The sequence below is a fragment of the Artibeus jamaicensis genome, unplaced genomic scaffold, assembly GCF_021234435.1.
Source record: "Artibeus jamaicensis isolate MK-2021 breed Jamaican fruit bat unplaced genomic scaffold, CSHL_Jam_final contig_519, whole genome shotgun sequence".
NCBI classification, from domain to species: Eukaryota; Metazoa; Chordata; class Mammalia; order Chiroptera; family Phyllostomidae; genus Artibeus; species Artibeus jamaicensis.
Window position 1 is genome coordinate 2,047,395 of NW_026521871.1, and position 17,920 is coordinate 2,065,314.

A 17,920-nucleotide genomic window follows, 5' to 3' on the forward strand; every position below is an offset into this window, starting at 1 on the left:
TTTGCTTGTTTGTTTTATTCTTTAGCTTCCTGTCAAAGGTGAGATCATATGGTATTTGTCCTTCAATGCCTGGCCTATTTCACTCAGCATAATGCTTTCCAGTTCCATCCATGTTGTTGCAAAAGGTAGTAGCTCCTTCTTTCTCTCTGCTGTATAGAATTCCATGGTGTATATGTACCACAATTTTTTGATCCATTCATTTACTGATGGGCACCTAGGTTGCTTCCAACTCTTGGCTATTGTAAATTGTGCTGCTATGAACAGTGTGGTGCATAGGTTCTTTGAAATTGATGTTTTAGGATTCTTGGGGTATAATCCTAGCAGTGGAATTGCTGGGTCAAAAGGCAGGTCAATTTTTATTTTTCTGAGAAAATTCCATACTGTTTTCCATAATGGTTGTACCAGTCTGCACTCCCACCAACAGTGAACTAAGGTCCCCTTTTCCCCACACCCTCTCCAACATTTGTTGTTTGTTGCTTTGTCTATTATAGCCATCCTGACTGGTGTAAAGTGGTATCTCATTGTGGTTTTAATTTGCATCTCTCTGATAGCTAACGATATTGAGCATCTCTTCATGTGTCTCTGGATATTCTGTATGTCCTCTTTAGAGAAGTGTCTGTTCAAGACCTTTTCCCATTTTTTAATTGGGTTCGATGTCTTCCTAGAGTGGAGTCGTGTAAGTTCTTTGTATATTTTGGAGATTAAACCTTTGTCTGAGGTATCATTGACAAATATGTTTTCCCATACAGTTGGTTGTCTTTTTAATTTAATACTGTTTTCTTTAGCCATGCAGAAGCTTTTTATTTTAATGAGATCCCATTTGTTTATTCTTTCCTTTATATTCCTTGCTCTAGGGCACATATCCGTAAAAATGTTGCTGCGTGGAATATCTGAGATTTTCTTGCCAATGTTCTCCTCTAGGACTTTAATGGTGTCATGGCTTATATTTAAGTCTTTTATCCACCTTGAATTTATTTTGGTGTATGGTGTAAGTTGGTGCTCAAGTTTCATTTTTTTGCACGTAGCTGTCCAGTTCTCCCAACACCATTTGCTGAAGAGGCTATCTTTCCTCCATTTTATGTTACTGCCCCCTTTGTCGAATATTAATTGACTGTAGAGGGTTGGGTTGATTTCTGGGCTCTCTGTTCTGTTCCATTGGTCTATGTGCCTGTTTTTATGCCAGTACCAGGCTGTTTTGATTACAGTGGCTTTGTAATACAGTTTGATATCAGGTATTGTGATCCCTCCTACTTTGTTCTTCTTTCTCAAAAGAGAAGCTGCTATTCGGGCTCGTTTATGATTCCATATAAATTTTTGAAGTGTTTGTTCTATGTCTGTGAAATACGCCATTGGTACTTTAATAGGTATTGCATTGAAACTGTACATTGCTTTGGGTAGTATGGACATTTTGATGATGTTAATTCTTCCGATCCATGAACAAGGTATATGTTTCCATTTGTTTGTGTCTTCCCTGATTTCTTTCTTCAGTGCTGTGTAGTTTTCTGCATACAGGTCTTTTACCTCTTTGGTTAGGTTTATTCCCAGATATTTTATTTTTCTTTTTGCTATATCGAATGGGATTTTTTCCTTGATTTCTGCTTCTGCTGATTCATTGTTTGTATACAAAAATGCCTTTGATTTCTGGATATTGACTTTGTATCCTGCTGTTTTGCCAAATTCATTAATTAGTTTGAGCAATTTTGGGGTAGAGTCTATAGGATTTTCCATGTACACTATCATGTCATCTGCAAACAGTGACAATTTTGTTTCCTCCTTTCCTATTTGGATGCCTTTTATTTCCTTTTCCTGCCTGATCGCTGTGGCCAAAACTTCTAATACTATATTGAATAGGAGTGGTGAAAGTGGACATCCTTGTCTTGTTCCAGATCTTAGTGGAAAAGCTTTTAGTTTTTGTCCATTGAGTATGATATTGGCTGTAGGTCTCTCATAAATGGCCTTTATTATATTGAGGAATGTTCCCTCTATTCCCATTTTGCTGAGTGTTTTTATCATAAATGGGTGTTGTACCTTATCGAAAGCTTTTTCTGCGTCTATTGATATGATCATGTGGTTTTTGTCTTTGCTTTTGTTTATGTGATGAATTACATTTACTGTTTTGCGAATGTTGAACCATCCTTGCATCCCTGGGATGAATCCCACTTGGTCATGGTGTATGATCTTTTTGATATATTGTTGGATGCGATTTGCTAATATTTTGTTGAGGATTTTAGCATCTATGTTCATCAGCGATATTGGCCTGAAGTTTTCTTTCTTTGTTGTATCTCTATCGGGTTTTGGAATTAGGATGATGCTGGCTTCATAAAAGGAGTTAGGGAGTTTTCCATCCTTTTGGATTTTTTGGAATAGTCTGTGAAGAATGGGGGTTAGCTCTTCCTTAAATGCTTTGTAGAATTCTCCTGTGAATCCATCTGGTCCAGGGCTTTTGTGTGATGGGAGTTTTTTGATTACTGCTTCAATTTCTTTTGCTGTTATTGGTCTATTCAGGTGTTCTACTTCTTTTTCATTGAGTTTTGGGAGATTATATTTTTCTGGAAATGTGTCCATTTCCCCTAGGTTCTCAAATTTCTTGGCATACAGTTCTTCATAGTAATTTCTTACAATCCTCTATATTTCTGTGGTATCAGTTGTAATCTCTCCTCTTTCATTTCCGATTGTGTTTATTTGTGTCCGTTCCCTTCTTTTCTTGATGAGCCTACTTAAAGGCTTTTTTATTTTGTTTATTTTTTCAAAGAACCAACTCCTGGATTCATTGATCTTTAGAATTGTACTTTTAGTCTCTATGTCATTTAGTTCTGCTCTGATCTTAGTTATTTCCTTCCTTCTACTTGCTTTGGGCTGTTTTTGTTGTTGTTCCTCGAGTTCTTGCAGGCGTAGAGTAAGGTCATTTGTTTGAAATGTTTCTGTTTTTTTTAGGTAGGCCTGTATTGCTATAAACTTCCCTCTCAGGACTGCCTTGGCTGTATCCCATAAGTTTTGGGTTGTTGTGTGATCATTTTCATTTGTTTCCAGAAACTTTTTGATTTCTTCCCTAATTTCATTCTTGACCCATTCATTGTTTAATAGCATACCGTTCAGTCTCCATGATTTTGGGTGTTTTGGGTTTTTTCCTTTGGGGTTGGTTTCCAGTTTCAGTCCCTTATGGCCAGAGAAAATGCTTGGTATGATTTCAATATTCTTGAATTTGTTGAGACTTGTTTTGTGCCCTATCATGTGGTCTATCTTTGAGAATGTTCCATGTGCATTTGAAAAGAATGTGTATTTAGCTTCTTTGGGGTGAAGAGCTCTGTATATATCAGTTAGGTCCATTTCATCAAGGGTGTTGTTTAATGCCGCAATGTCTTTGTTGATATTTTGTTTGGAAGATCTGTCCATTTTTGATAGTGGGGTGTTAAAATCCCCCACTATAATTGTGTTGCTGTCTATATCTTTCTTGAATTCCTCTAAGATTTTCCTTATATATTTTGGTGCACCCACCCTATGTTGGGTGCATATATATTTATGATGTTAATGTCTTCTTGGTGGATTCTTCCCTTGAGTATTATGAAGTGACCTTCTGGGTCACTCTTTATGGCTCTTTTTTTGAAGTCTATTTTGTCTGATATGAGAATTGCTACCCCAGCTTTTTTTTCTTGTCCATTTGCTTGGAAAATTTGTTTCCAGCCTTTCACTTTTAGTCTGTGATCGTCTTTTGTCCTGAGGTGGGTCTCTTGTAGGCAGCATATGTGTGGGTCATACTTTCTTATCCATGACACTATTCTGTGTCTTTTGATTGGAGCATTTAATCCATTTACATTTAAGGTTATTATTGATAGGTACTTATTCATTGCCATTTTTGTACCTGTGTTCCTCTCTGTCTGTCTCTTTTCCTTCCTTTCCTTAAAGCAGACCTTTTAGTATTTCTTGTAGAGCTGGCTTGGTGGCAGCAAATTCTTTTAGACTTCTTTTGTCTTGGAAGCTCTTTATTTGGCCTTCTATCTTGATTGAGAGCCTTGCTGGGTAAAGTAGCCTTGGTTGTAGGCCTCTGTTTCTCATTACTTGGAATATTTCTTGCCAATCTCTTCTTGCTTGGAGTGTTTCCATTGAGAAGTCAGTGGCTAACCTTATTGGGACATCATTTGGGCCATTTTTTTGTCTTGGCATGCCTCTTATGTAGTAAGAGGCAGAGCCTTAGGTATTGCTAGGGAAGGGCAACCCATGTAGCTGTGTTGTGGCACTATATGTGGGTCTGAAAGGGAACAGTGCTACTTTCTTGGCTCTCAGCTGGCTTTCAGTTACTTCATCCACTTCTCACAAGCAACACGGGCCCTTCTGGTGCTGATTCCCAGGTGTGTGGGCTTGTATACATTCTGGGGCCCTGTGGGGTCTCTCCAGTGAACTCCTCTGTGAGGCTGGAAGTTTCTCCTGCCACTGCAACACCCACAAGTTCTTACAGCCAGAGGTTTTGAGACTTTATTTCCCAGTGCTGGAACTCCGGGTTACATGATCTGTCTTGTCCCCAGTTGTTCCTCCTGGTTTGCCTGCATGCAAATGTTGAACCACCCAGTCCACCAGCCACTGCCTCATCCACATGGTTCTCCAGCCGAGGCCTTCCCATGTGTCTTCTCTGTCCCAGCTGCCTGTCTCTGCCCCTCCTATTAGTCTGGATGAATGTTTCTTCTTTTAACTTCTTGGTTGTTGGACTTCCATAGAGTTTGATTTTCTGGAAGTTCTGGTTGTGTTTTTGTTTTTAAATCTGTTGTTGTCCTTCTTTTGTTATTGGGAGGAAGCAAAGTGTATCTACCTACACCTCTCTCTTGGCCGGATGAAATTCTCTTTAATTTTTTGAAGGAATCCCAACTTCCTTCCACAACAACTACACCATTTTACATTCCCGCTATCAATATGTGAGGATTCCAATTTCTCCATGTTCTTAACACTTAATGACTATCTTTTTTCTTATAGTCATCTTGGTGAAAAGTGGTTTTGATGTGTACATCCTTAATGGCTAATAATGTTGAGCATCTTTTTATGTGTTTATTGACTGTTTGTGTATTTTTTCTTTTTTGGAGAAGTTTCTAATCAAATCCTTGGCCCATTTGTCAATTGGGTAATCTTTCTTTTAATTGTGGAATTGTAACTGTTGTTTATATATTTGGATACCAGTTCCTTATCAGATACTTGATTTGCAAGTATCTGTGGTTATATTCTGTGGTTATATTCTGTGGTATCATATTCTGTGGTTATATTTTCACTTTCTTAATGATGTCCCTTGGAACATAAAAGTATTTAACTTGTACGAACTCCAGTTTATTTATTTTTTCTTTTGTTGTTTACACTTTTAGTGTGTCATACTAAGAAATCCTTGCCTAACCCAAGGTCAGGAAAATTTACACCTGTTTTTTCTTCTTAGCATTGTATGGTTTTGGGGTATTTAGAGCTGTGATTCCCTTTGAGTTCCTTTTCTTGTATGGTGTGAGATAGGGGTTCTGATTTATTCTTTTGTATGTGGCTATCCAGGAATTCCTGCCCCATTTGTTGAAGAGACTATTCTTTCTCCCTTGAATGTCCTTGGCACCCTATTGATAATCAATTGGCCATAAATATTTGGATTTATATCTGTACTTTCCCTTCTAATCTGTTGATTTACATATCTCTTCTTATCCCAGTACCATATTGCCTCGATTACTATAGTTTGTAGTAAGCTTATCTATGCTTTGAAATTTAAATAACTATATTAAAGGTCAAAATGCAAATGCTTCTGAGGCCTAGTAGATAGTATACGTGAAGGTGGCTCATATTACGGCAACAGTGAGTGGTGAAGAACATACCAGACTGGAGAACTCACCACCCATCTGAGAGCAGCGGCCCCTGCTCACCTTGAGCTACTGTGGCCACACAGGAATGTATACTGAGTATTGCCAAATATATATTTAAAAGGAGCCAGGATTCCAGGTGTTTATATGAAATTTCCCATTTTAAAAAAGAATATTGTGTATAGGCCAAATAAAACAGATATATGTGTTCACAGTGCCCATGAGCTGTCAGTTTTTGGTCCTGCTTTATATTCTTCACAGTAGAACATTCCTTCTCTCATTAAAATGTGGTGAAAGTAATTATTGCCCACGCCAGAAATCATGTTTAATTGTGAGTTAGGCAAATCCAAATGCAGGGGCTGATTTAAATGTAAAATGAACATATATGTATCAAATTTTATCTAATAATGTGTGTATGGGACCTGCTTTCCCACCCTTCTAGTATGGGGCCCCTAACTTTTCTCATTTAAAGTGCATTCTCATGGCTGGTTCCTAACCATTTGGCTTCCCCTCTCCAGATCATCTTTGCTGATGAGTGCACCGAAGCTGAGGGGCGGCACTGGCACATGAAACACTTCTGCTGCTTCGAGTGCGAGACAGTGCTGGGCGGCCAGCGCTACATCATGAAGGAGGGAAGACCCTACTGTTGCCACTGCTTTGAATCCTTGTATGCAGAATATTGTGACACCTGTGCCCAACACATAGGTGAGACAACACTTGGGGCTCAGCTTGGTCCTACTGGGACTGGACTCCCGTTGTATCTGGGGTAGTTATAATCTCTTTGGTTGCAAATGATAGAACCCCAATTCATACTAACTTAAGTGAAAAAGGGAATATCTTGGCTTACGTTACTAGAAAGGCCAAGGAGTATGTTGACTTCAGGTAGAGATGGATCAAGGGTTCATACAAAGCCTGTTTTTTTTTCTTTTGTGTCTCAGTTAAGCTTGTCTTTTATTGGCATCATTTGGGAGCAAACTATCATCATATGCTGGCCAAGATGACCCTCCAATTATACAGTCTTAGCACTTGTATTCTATAAAGGAGTAGGGCTATTTCTCTTCCAGTATCCAAGTCAGGTTTTCTATATAAGCAACTCATAGGCCCTGGTTTGGCCATATGTTCTGCCCTGGAAATAAGAGAATAAGGGGTTCTTAGATTCTATCGGTCTTCCCGAGTCATTGGCCCACCCCCAAGGTAAGGCTATGTGATGTATAGACCCAAACCAAGGGGAGGGGGAGAGTTCTCAGAAGGAAAATATAAAGAGATGTCTTCCACTGCCTCCCTGGAAAAACTCAAAGGTCAAGAGGGAGAAACCAAAGCAGTTCTCTTGATAGGAAAGGAAGTCAATAAAACCAAATGGTTTCTGGCAAGCATGCCTTTAAAAAAAAAAAAGTTGAACCAGCCAAATATAAAGCAAGAGAACCTCAGATAGCTCATAAGCTATAAACTCCCCAAATTAGTGGCAGATGTGAGATGGTGAAAACCATTCCCTTTGTAAATACTAGCCAATTTGTTCAACCCTCCAACACTTTCTGGATCATGCGGCATTTGTGGCTTCTTCATTCAACTTGCCTGTTCTGGCACCTTGAGAATGAGCCACCCTTTAAAAAGAAAAAGAGTTGGCAGTGATGAATGTCTGTGAGACCAGCAGCCTGGTCTTCCTCTGGTTTGTGCAGTTCCAAGAAATGTGTTCAGAAGCTGCCAGCTTCTTACCTACAGTGGGTAGATGTGGAGATAGTCTTGGAGCCCATTATGCCCCACTTCAAAGATTTTAATGGGAATAAAAAGAAATGGCTTTGTTTTTCGGTTCATCAGAAGTGATTTAGGCAAATGATAAGTTAGCTAGTAATTTGGAGGGGTTAGCGTATTGATAAAAATCACAGCTTTGTGGACAAGGTACCTACATGTGCTCCATAGTCCTTTGCTGTTTGGTGTCCATCCCAAACTACCTGCTTCTGTGCAGGCCTTTCTAGGCTGGAGGCCTTGCAAGGCCCAGGGTTAAGCATTGCTATGTCGACCTTTGTCTAGCAGCACCCCCTTCTTCAGCCTTGAGTGATGCATGGATTCCCTTTCCCCAATCCCTAAATACCTCACTTTCTTGCAACCTGATGCCTCAACCAAGAAACCAACAGCTTTCATTCTCACAAGGACAAAACAGTTAAAGAGACAAGCTTCTTTTTATAATTAGAGTTAGGGAATGAGGACCTTGACTTGGACAGGTGGCTGCGCCATGAGGAAGGGTAGGGATGGGACACTGTAAGGGAGACAGTTCACCTTACCTTCTCCACACTGCTTGTGTGCATTCTGGATCTGCAAGTAGGTGCTTACTCGGATGACTGTACAGAAAACTTACAGCAATGATACCACCTTCTCGTTAGTATTTCTATTTCTTCTCTCCCTTTCTATTGAGACTACAAAGCCTCTCCAGAAGCTGCCACTTAGAATTTTTGCTCAGCAGCATGGAAGAGAGAAATTCTGACTGTCACCACAGCATGTACACTTCAGAAGGCCCTCTCTTCTTCTTTCTCACTTCCTCTAGCTTTTCGAGAACAGTGATTGGCATTTCCTCTCCTTTTCTCTTAAACCCATAGAAAGGCATCCATGTTTTACCAGAAAAGGGGATCTCAGTGGCCCGTATAGAATTATCACTGCTGCAGTTCAAATGCTGCCCCTGATTTTTTTCTCTAAATCCACTTTTCTGTAAAATGTAATTTCCTGTGACAGAGAAGGGTGTGGTCTCTATCATACAGACCACAGTCTCTGGCTGCTTTGCTCTGACTATATTTTATAAATATTCCATATTTATATAGCTGTTCAGAGCAGGCCCTGCATCAGACAGCCGTTGCTAGGGCAACAGTACTTCTGCCTGTTCACAGCAAACAGTCCTATAAACAGATGGCAGTTTATAGCTGCAGTAGACACATCTACCCTCCGAGAAGTACTTAAAGGACTTGAAGAGGCTGGGAGCAGTTACATGTGGACCAGCAGAGCCTTTTTCCAGATGTTTAGAGTTCAGGAGCAGTTCAGAGCAACATCTGACGTCGCTGATGTTTATCAGTGTTCTGTTGCCTGCTGGGCCACTTGGTAACACCTGCTCCCTCCACTCCCCACAGAGCCCAACTGGCTGGGAGGCCTCTGGCCCCAGAACTAGGCCCCTGCTGTGTATCTGCATATCTGAGCATGTTTCCTCGCAGGAGCACCAAGAAGCTGGAGGAGGACAGGCCATAGGAACTGGCCTTCAAGTGCCTGAGACAGGGAGTGGGAAGGCTGAGGCTGCTGGGGACCTGTGTGAGTAGGAGCTCACAGTAAGGACCCAGGACAGCCAGGATGTCAGCGGGAGCTCCCTGCAAGAGAGGGGAAAGAGAGAAAGGAGGGAAGACCAAGCCAGCCTTAGAGCTCTCTCCTGGCCTGCATCAAGGCAGTGGCCCTCAGAGCAAAGTGTGAGACAGGCATTAATTCCTAATAAAAACACAAGAAGAGCAGTCAGAATAGTTATAGGCACAGATCCAAGCATTATCTGCATAGTAACTCAGTTAATCCTCACAACTACCCTGTGAAATAAATATTACAGTTATCCCTATTTCACTGTGGAGGAGACTGAGGCACAGAAATGAAGCCAATTGCTTAGGGTCACCTAGCCAGTTAGCAGCAGAACCAAAATTTGAACCCAAGCCGATGGGCTTCAACACCTAACAACCAGCTAGAATGGCAAGGGGCTGGGATTTGAACCTGTGTTGGTCTGAGTCCTGATGCCTCACCCTTAACTGCTAGAGTTCTGCCTCTGGGTGCTGCCTGCATCTGCTGCCAGGAGCCAGGAGGAAGTGTGGAAGGAGCCACAGCTCTGGGTCAACTGTCTCTAGCCCACCCCAGCCAGTTCTCACTCTTGTTGGGAATGCTGTGCTGAATGAAAGCGAGTTGATTCAGTGTCCCTTTCCCCTTGGGATGGCCCTTGTGGCTGGTCCTGACCCTGTATAAATCCCCTCTTAGTCCCTAGGGCCTACCACTAATGCCTCTCTTTCCCTGGGCTCTAGGGATGGACAAGTAAGTGGAGAGAAGGCAGGCAGGGCGGGGAGAGGCTGCTCTGCTGTTTGCTTTGTTCTTGCCCTATTCTTTTTCTCAGTTTTTTGTTCACCGCCTTTCTGGACAAGTCTCTGAAAGTTATTCCTGGAAAGTACAGGCTCAGGATTCTCAACCACCAAAGGTGAAAGATCTTGTTAGTACTGCCTTTCTGGAAAGATTTCCATCGGCAGACACTAGGGGTCCTGCACACGTCCCCTTCCCTCCCACAGTAATTGTGGGACAGCACTCTCAGTGGACTGTCCTCACAGGATGAGACCCCACTAGTTCCTGGCTTTTGTCTTGCCAGTTCAGAAACTGCTATCAAAAGAGAGACTTCCTGCATCACTATCTTAGCAACAGTCCCAGGTGACTCTTCTTGGCCAGGTGCAGGTTACATGCTCACCCCTAAACTAGTCTCTTGACTGGGAGATATGTTTTTATACTGGCCAATGCTGGGTCCAGGCATAGCTTAAGCTCCATCCAAAGCTCCTGGCCCAAGGGTATCAAGGAGAGGGTACCCCTCAGGGAGATTAGCCCCATAACCTGAAGAATGCAGAAGGGACCCTGAGAAGCAAGTGCAGTGGGGCCTGTGAGAGGTTCTTCTACAGGTGTAATGAGATTATGTAAACCAGGTACAGCCCTGGCATGGGATAAAATGTGCTTTTCTTTTTCCTGAAGAAGTTAATTTAAACAAAGGGTATAGGTGCTTATGGAGGAGCAATTTATTTGACAAACCATGTCCAACCTTTTTCTTACCAAGATCAGATTTTTCCTGACCAAGAACTAGAGTCCACAGTTTTTCTTTTCCACTGAGCTTCTATAGTGACTACCCTTTGGAATGGAATACACTGGTGGTGGGATTCAATTCATCTGTCTATTCAACATATGAAGAGCCCCTACAGTGCACCAGGCCATGTTCCTGGGGATAGCAAAAGAACTCAGTGACCTTGTCCTCAGAAAGTTCACTTTTAGTGGGAGAGAGAACTAATCAACAGGATATACATACTCATATGTCACAGTCCAATGTCAAGTCATATTAATGCTATAAAGAAAAATGCAGCCCTGGCTGGTGTAGCTCAGTGGATTGAGTGCGGGCCTGTGAACCAAAAGGCTGCTGTTTGATTCCCAGTCTAGGGCACATGCCTGGGTTGCAGGCCAGATGCCCAGTAAGGGGACATATGAGAGGCAACCACACATTGATGTTTCTTTTCCTCTCTTTCTCTCTCCCTTCCCCTCTCTAAAATTAAATAAATAAAATCTAAAAAAAAGAAAAATGCAGCAGGTATGGGCGGAGAATGACAGCATGTTAGTAGCATGGACAGGACAACTTCTCCAAGGAACTGACTTTTAAGCAGATGCCTAAGTAGAGTAAAGAAGGCAATGCCAATGTCATGGTGAGGAGCAAGACTTCCTGGGTACAGATCACATCTGTGATTTCCAGCTGCTTTACATTAGGCAAGTTATTTAACCTCCTGTGCCTCTGTTTTCTCATCTGAAAAATGGGAATAACATTAGGAACCTCCATCATACAGTGGAGGGGTTAAGTGAGTTTACATATATGCAAAGTATTGGTGATGCATTGGTATCATGATTGCTGTTTGTCTGGAGGAGTGTGTCCCAGGCAGAAGGATTCATGGGTAGGCCATTTGAATCTGGTTTCTCTACTCAGAGCAAATGAGTTAAGAAGGAGCTGACTAGTACAGCAAGGAGGTGCTAGTAGTGGGACACAATACCATTTCCGTGGGGGCTTGATCACTGATGTAATGACATTATATTCTGCTACATGTGGAACCCTGAGCCACACCAACAGGTGTATGTTTCACAATGTAATGCAATAGTCTGAGCAGCCCATCAGCCTCTTCTGTGTGACTTCTTTCCTCAGGGATCGATCAAGGCCAAATGACCTATGATGGCCAGCACTGGCATGCCACTGAGACCTGCTTCTGCTGTGCTCACTGCAAGAAATCCCTCCTTGGGCGGCCGTTCCTCCCAAAACAGGGCCAGATATTCTGCTCGAGGGCCTGCAGTGCTGGGGAGGACCCCAATGGCTCAGACTCATCTGATTCAGCCTTCCAGAATGCCAGGGCCAAAGAATCTCGGCGCAGTGCCAAAATTGGCAAGAACAAGGCCAAGACGGAGGAGCCCGTGCTGAACCAGCACAGCCAGCTCCAAGTGAGTTCTAACCGGTTGTCTGCTGATGTGGACCCCCTCTCGCTGCAGATGGACCTGCTCAGCCTGGCCAGCCAGACACCCAGCCTCAACCGGGACCCCATCTGGAGGAGCCGGGATGAGCCCTACCATTACGGGAACAAGATGGAGCAGAACCAGCCCCAGAGTCCCCTGCAGCTACTCAGCCAGTGCAACATCAGAACTTCCTACAGCCCAGGAGGGCAGGGGGCTGGGGCCCAGCCAGACATGTGGGGCAAGCACTTCAGCAATCCCAAAAGGAGCTCATCCCTGGCCCTGAAGGGGCACAGTGGCAGCTTCATCAAGGAATGCCGAGAGGACTACTACCCGGGCAGGCTGAGATCCCAGGAGAGCTACAGCGATATGTCCAGTCAGAGCTTTAGTGAAACTCGGGGCAGCATCCAAGTCCCCAAATATGAGGAGGAAGAGGAAGAGGAAGAAGGGGGAATGTCCACTCAGCAGTGTCGGACACGCCATCCACTCAGTTCCCTGAAATACACTGAGGACATGACGCCCACAGAGCAGACCCCTCGGGGCTCCATGGAATCGCTGGCCCTGTCCAATACAACAGGTAGGTTCTGTCTATCCATCCAGCAGTCAGACGGAATGGGGAGGTCTTGGGTAACCTGATGCTGAGCCTCAGGGTCTTCAAGTTTTTCCTGCCACATACCCTCCAGCAGGTCACTAGGGAGGGTGTGCCCAAGTATCAGATGGCTTCTTTAATTGGATTCCCTATACGCAGAGCCTGAGGCAGTCATTTAGATGCCTGTGAAGTGTTGAGGAAATGCTTCCAGGGCAGGGGAGGGGGAGGATCCAAGTGAAGGATGCTGTCTAGACAGAAGTGCAGCTTCAGCCGAACCCCACAAGGGGCTCTGGAGGATGTTACCCCATACAATTGGTTCCCTCTTATGACAAATGGGCTGACATTTGGCACCATCATGCCAGTCAGTCATGGGCTTTGGGCTTCTGGCGAGGAACTGGGAGATGAGGCTGTGGATATGGGGATGTGGCAAGGCAGTGCCTGTCAGCCAAAGGCAACATTCAGGAGAAGGGGCAGCTGTGAGTGGGAGGCATTGCTCGCAAAACCAGGTGCTGCCTGGGGCACCAAAGCATCTGCAACAGTTTCCAAGCCTCAGTATCTCATTAGGGAGCTAGTCTTAGTGTGAAGATAAAGATGAGAGAGAGAGAGAGAGAGAGAGAGAGAGAGAGAGAGAGAGAGAGAGAAAATGAATGAATGAATGAATGGGAGTCCGATGCCCACCATCTCCAGGGAAGTTGTCTAGCTGTTTTGTGTGTTCATGTGCAGACATGTAGATGTTTTCTGGGATGGCACTACCCAAAGAGTTGTTTGAGGATCAGGACTGGCCACAGTCCACAGTGAGGTGAGTACTGAAAGGACAATGTTTAGGGACTCTGAGAGCAATTTGACAAAGCTAAGTGCATGTTTGTTGGTTCAGGTACAGACCAGTGAGGGTGTTATAGAACCCATGGGTGAGTTATTTGTGATGTTGCTGTATATCAGTCATGTTCAGGAAGGCACGTATCAGTCCACCGTGGATTAAAAATAAACTGGTCCTTCACTGAGGATAACTTCAGAAGTACGGCTCTAAGATGCACTAAGTGTACCTGCCCCTCATGGGCTGGACCCCCAAAAGGGAGATCACCTCTACCCCGCACCTCAGGGGTCCCATAGTCAAATGTGTCTGGGTGCAGATTGTGTTCAGTAATGCATGTCAGCCCCATCTGAAGGGGACAGCCATTCTCAGCTCCAGCTGCTTGTTGCCACTTACAGGGTTATTTATTCATTAACAGTGATATAGCTTTAACCATGTGCCAAACATCGCTCTAAGCAGTTTGTAAATGAATTCAGTTAAATCATCATAACCCTATGAAAGAGGATGACTATTAAATTCTCATTTCATAGTTGAAGAGACTGAAGCACAAAGAGTCTGAAAAACATGACCCAGCTTTTAAAAGGTGGAGAAAGGATTTGATCTTGTGCATATGACCTCTTAATCACACCAGGCTGCACCCTAATATGAGTCCATGCTGTCAAATCTCCCACTTGTTTCATACAAGTTAAAAATGTGCGTTTTTAAAAATGCGAAATCTCTGTAAACTCTCTAACAAGCAGAACGTGTCTCTGAGTTGCAGGATGTCTGTACAGTGTGTTTTTAACTGGCATCCCCATCAGATGCTTTCACGTGTGTTCTCTTCTGTCCTAGAGGATGGAGAGCAGATATATTCTTTACCCCCATGTTTCAGATGAAAAAAAACAAGGCCTTGGTGACTAAGCACCTTGCCTAGCAATTAGTGCAGACTGATGACTGGCTGGCTTCCAGCCCAGTTTGCACTATTCTTGAAACATTTACCATATGTGCTATAATTATTTAAGAGGCCAGGAGATAAATAAGTAATTCAGCCTTAGAAGCAGTTTCTCAAAGCTACACCACCTATATTAGAATGATTGGCTGCTTAATTCAGACACAGGCTACAGAGCCTCCTAGGTGCACCACTGTCTCAAGCCTTGAAGGTGGGGCCTGGGAACCTGCATTTCAGACACCTCCCTGCTGATGCTGATGCAAGTGCTGTCTGAGAACTATTGTTACTAGGTTTGGTCTGTTATTTTGTTTGTTTTGCATTGTTCTCACACTATGACTTGAGGAAATCAGGACATCTGGAGGTTAGGGAATGTTGGAAAGGCCATATGGGTACCTTTGAAGGACATATAGTCTCTGATCTTGAGAAAGAGGCAGGGACTTTACCCCCATGATTTTCGATGTCTCCTTGGGCCAAGAAACTACTGCTCCTCCACCTCGTAGAATTTTGGAAAGCAGTATGAGCCACATCTGAGACAGCTGAGACCTGAGAGTGGCACTGTCCAATGTGGTAGCCACTAGCCACATGTGACTATTGAAATTTGAATTAATAAAAATTAAAAGACATTAAAATTTCAGGCCATCAGTTGCACTTGCCACATTTTAAATGCTCAACAGCCATGAACTAAGTTTCAAATTTCATTTATTTTTAATCAGTTTAAATTTCCACAGCCACATGGAGCCAGCAGTGGCCCTGTTGGACAGCACAGACGAGGGAAGTGAGCAGTTAGGATGGGCATGATTTTAACAGTCTCCTTGGAAGTTCTCACAGGAGCTCTGGTTTTCAGATTCTCAATTAATTAATGGCTTGGAGTACCAGTTATGGAGTCGCTCCTTCGTGTGAAAGTCAGCCTTCATCGTGTAAGAGTTATGTGACCTTGAGTAAATCACTTAAATTCTTAAATTAGGTTCCATTTCCTCATCCGTGAAATTCTGTAGGGTTTTTGTGAGAATTAAATGAGAATGCATCAAAACTTGTTCATATAGTTCTTGACACATATGATCCTCTAATTAGTTACCCAGTGCTTTTTATTGTTATTATTTCCCTCTCATCTCGAAGATACTGGGGCATAATTTTGGCCTCTAGGAAGTTTCAACTACTGACATCTCCTGGCGTCCACCAGCTGCACAGGCTTGCATTTATCTTCAGGTTTGCAAATGCTCCAATGGGCTATCTTCTTCCTAACCTGAGAAAAACATGAGAAACAGGGAAGTGAAAAAACCCATTTTGTTTTGTTTCCATGGACCTGTCGGACACAATCTCATAGAAGACACAGTAGCACAGAAGAAAGATTGTAGCGAATATTCAAAACACTGTTTTGCCGTTTGTCACTGGAACACACCCTAAAGAGCTTTTTACATCCAGCGCCGCACAGAGTGTACACCAACGACACGGTGTTGATTAGATTTGGGAAGTCAATCTTTTTGCTTCCAATCCTTACTGTTGCACTTAAGTTTTGCTAGAAAATTCAGTGGTCTTTTGAGAAGGTAGTGTTCTGAACTGTGTATCTTTAAATCCTAGAATCTCAATCTATGAGTAACAGATACATGTCACAAAAGGCTTAGTCAAAACACCTTGATCCTTTGGTGAAAGCTAGATTTCAGGATAATGGATTTTTCCCCCATGGTCAGCAACTTATGTTTTTGAATAAGTCTGTAGTGTTTAATTTGGCATGAAGCATGAATTTTTTGTGGGCACCATTTTTTTTCTTAAAACAGATCCGGAAAAACTGATCACCCCAGCGGCTTGCCAGCCTCAGATGTGGGCTGCAACACCTCCTGATCTGGTTAGAACTGGGAGTGTACCATCCCTCCTTGGAAAACAGAGTCCGTCCCTTATGCTCACAGGGAGTGAGTCAGCCAGGCACAGTCACCATGTACACCAGTACCGTGTGGAGCCTTTGCAGAAGTTCTTTGCCCTGCCATGCCCTAAATGCGACTCTAAAGCAGCTGGCAGCTTAGATGATCACAGTATCCAAAATAGTAATAACAATAGTATCAACAACAACCAATATGATTAGGTGTTTATCATGCACTAGGTATAGTTCTGAGTACCTTATGTGAACTAACAGCATCCCTATGAGGTAGATAGAATTGTTAGCCCCATTTTACAGGTGACATAAGTAAGACACAGGCCACACAGGTTAGAGGAGGAGGAGGATTCAAATGTGGGTATTCTAGCTCCAGACCCTGTGCCTTTAGCCATGATACCATAGCAGAGGTAGATGATGATGATGACAATAACTGATGGTAATCATAATAGACCACCGACTGTGACCTAAGGTGCTAATAATTTCACGTATAACACGGCTGAAACCCTTCCAACAACCCTGTGAGATAAGTTTGATTTATTATGCCCATTTTACAGATGAGTACACTAAAGTTCAAAGAAGTTGTCCCCTCCATACCATACCATTCTGGTATACATCCTCACAGGAAGGGTCATGATCGCAATCAGATTTGCACCATGACTCAATCTGAAGGGACAAGGACTCCTTTTCCTATGGCAGCTAATTTGCTGATGTGTCCATATGGCTCTGGCAGGGCTAGTGGGAAGCTTGAGAGCACGAGTGTCAAGTGAGAGTTGAACAGCAGGAAGCAGAGCTTGCAGTCCCAGAGGATGTGCCCAGGTCGGAGGCAGGAAAGACAAAGGAGAGAAGTGCCAATCCAGGGGTGTCTTCAAGCAGGAGGCACCAATGGGGAGGAGACTAAGGCTATACTACACATTAGGGTCAGGGTTCAAGTCACAAACTGGGGACTTGGAATTGGGACCAATTGCTGCAGGCAGAGGCCACGTCACAGGAGAGCTGGAAACTGTCAGTAGATCCCTGCAGAAGTGCCCTGGTGTGGAGTGGTGAGGCTGGGAATGTGGCGATTCCTTGAGGATCAGTCAGATTCTATATGGAGTGGTTGGATCAGGGAGAGATGGCACCTGTAAGAAGGGAATGCAGGTGTGGGTATGAATGAGAGAAAGAGAAAAGTAGTTTATCTTCATTCATTCATTCATTCATTCAGCTGGCCAGCAAATGTGACTTGAGTGCCTACCCTATGAGTAACAACAGAATGAATGAGTTGGAAATAGATAACCTTGGGCAGCTAGCTTATCTATTCTATGACTCAGTGTCCTCATCTCTGAAGGGAATGACAACCTAGTGGCTTCTAGGTTTGTGGTGGGAATCAAATGAGTTAACTCATATAAAGAATTTATGACAGTGCCCAATACCCTTTTAAGTGTTTGATGAATACTAGCTGTTTTATTATTAGTTGGTGCCATGGCCTTTGCAAAGTACTGTGGGTGCAGTGCTGAGCCAAAGTAGACACGGGCCTTGTCTTCCTATACCTCACAGTCTAGTGGAGGTTAATAGTATTGTATTGTTATACTAATAGTATAACACAAAATTGCATCTGTGATAAATGTAGGGTAGGAGGGTATACAAAGAGAGATATAGCCAAGTCAGGAAGGTCAGATGTGGCATCCTGAAA

The 17,920-nt window shown here is 43.3% G+C and overlaps 1 protein-coding gene across 5 annotated transcripts in view; it reads left to right on the forward strand.

Moving 5' to 3' along the window:
- PRICKLE2 (prickle planar cell polarity protein 2) overlaps positions 1 to 17,920 on the forward strand; it is a 349,535-nt gene that overhangs the window by 292,846 nt on the left and 38,769 nt on the right. For all 5 annotated transcript variants that reach the window (XM_037136138.2, XM_037136139.2, XM_037136141.2 and 2 more), the window contains 2 exons: positions 6,332 to 6,518; positions 11,755 to 12,630. In XM_037136138.2, coding sequence (XP_036992033.1) covers positions 6,332 to 6,518; positions 11,755 to 12,630 — 1,063 coding nt within the window. The remainder of the gene's footprint in view (positions 1 to 6,331; positions 6,519 to 11,754; positions 12,631 to 17,920) is intronic.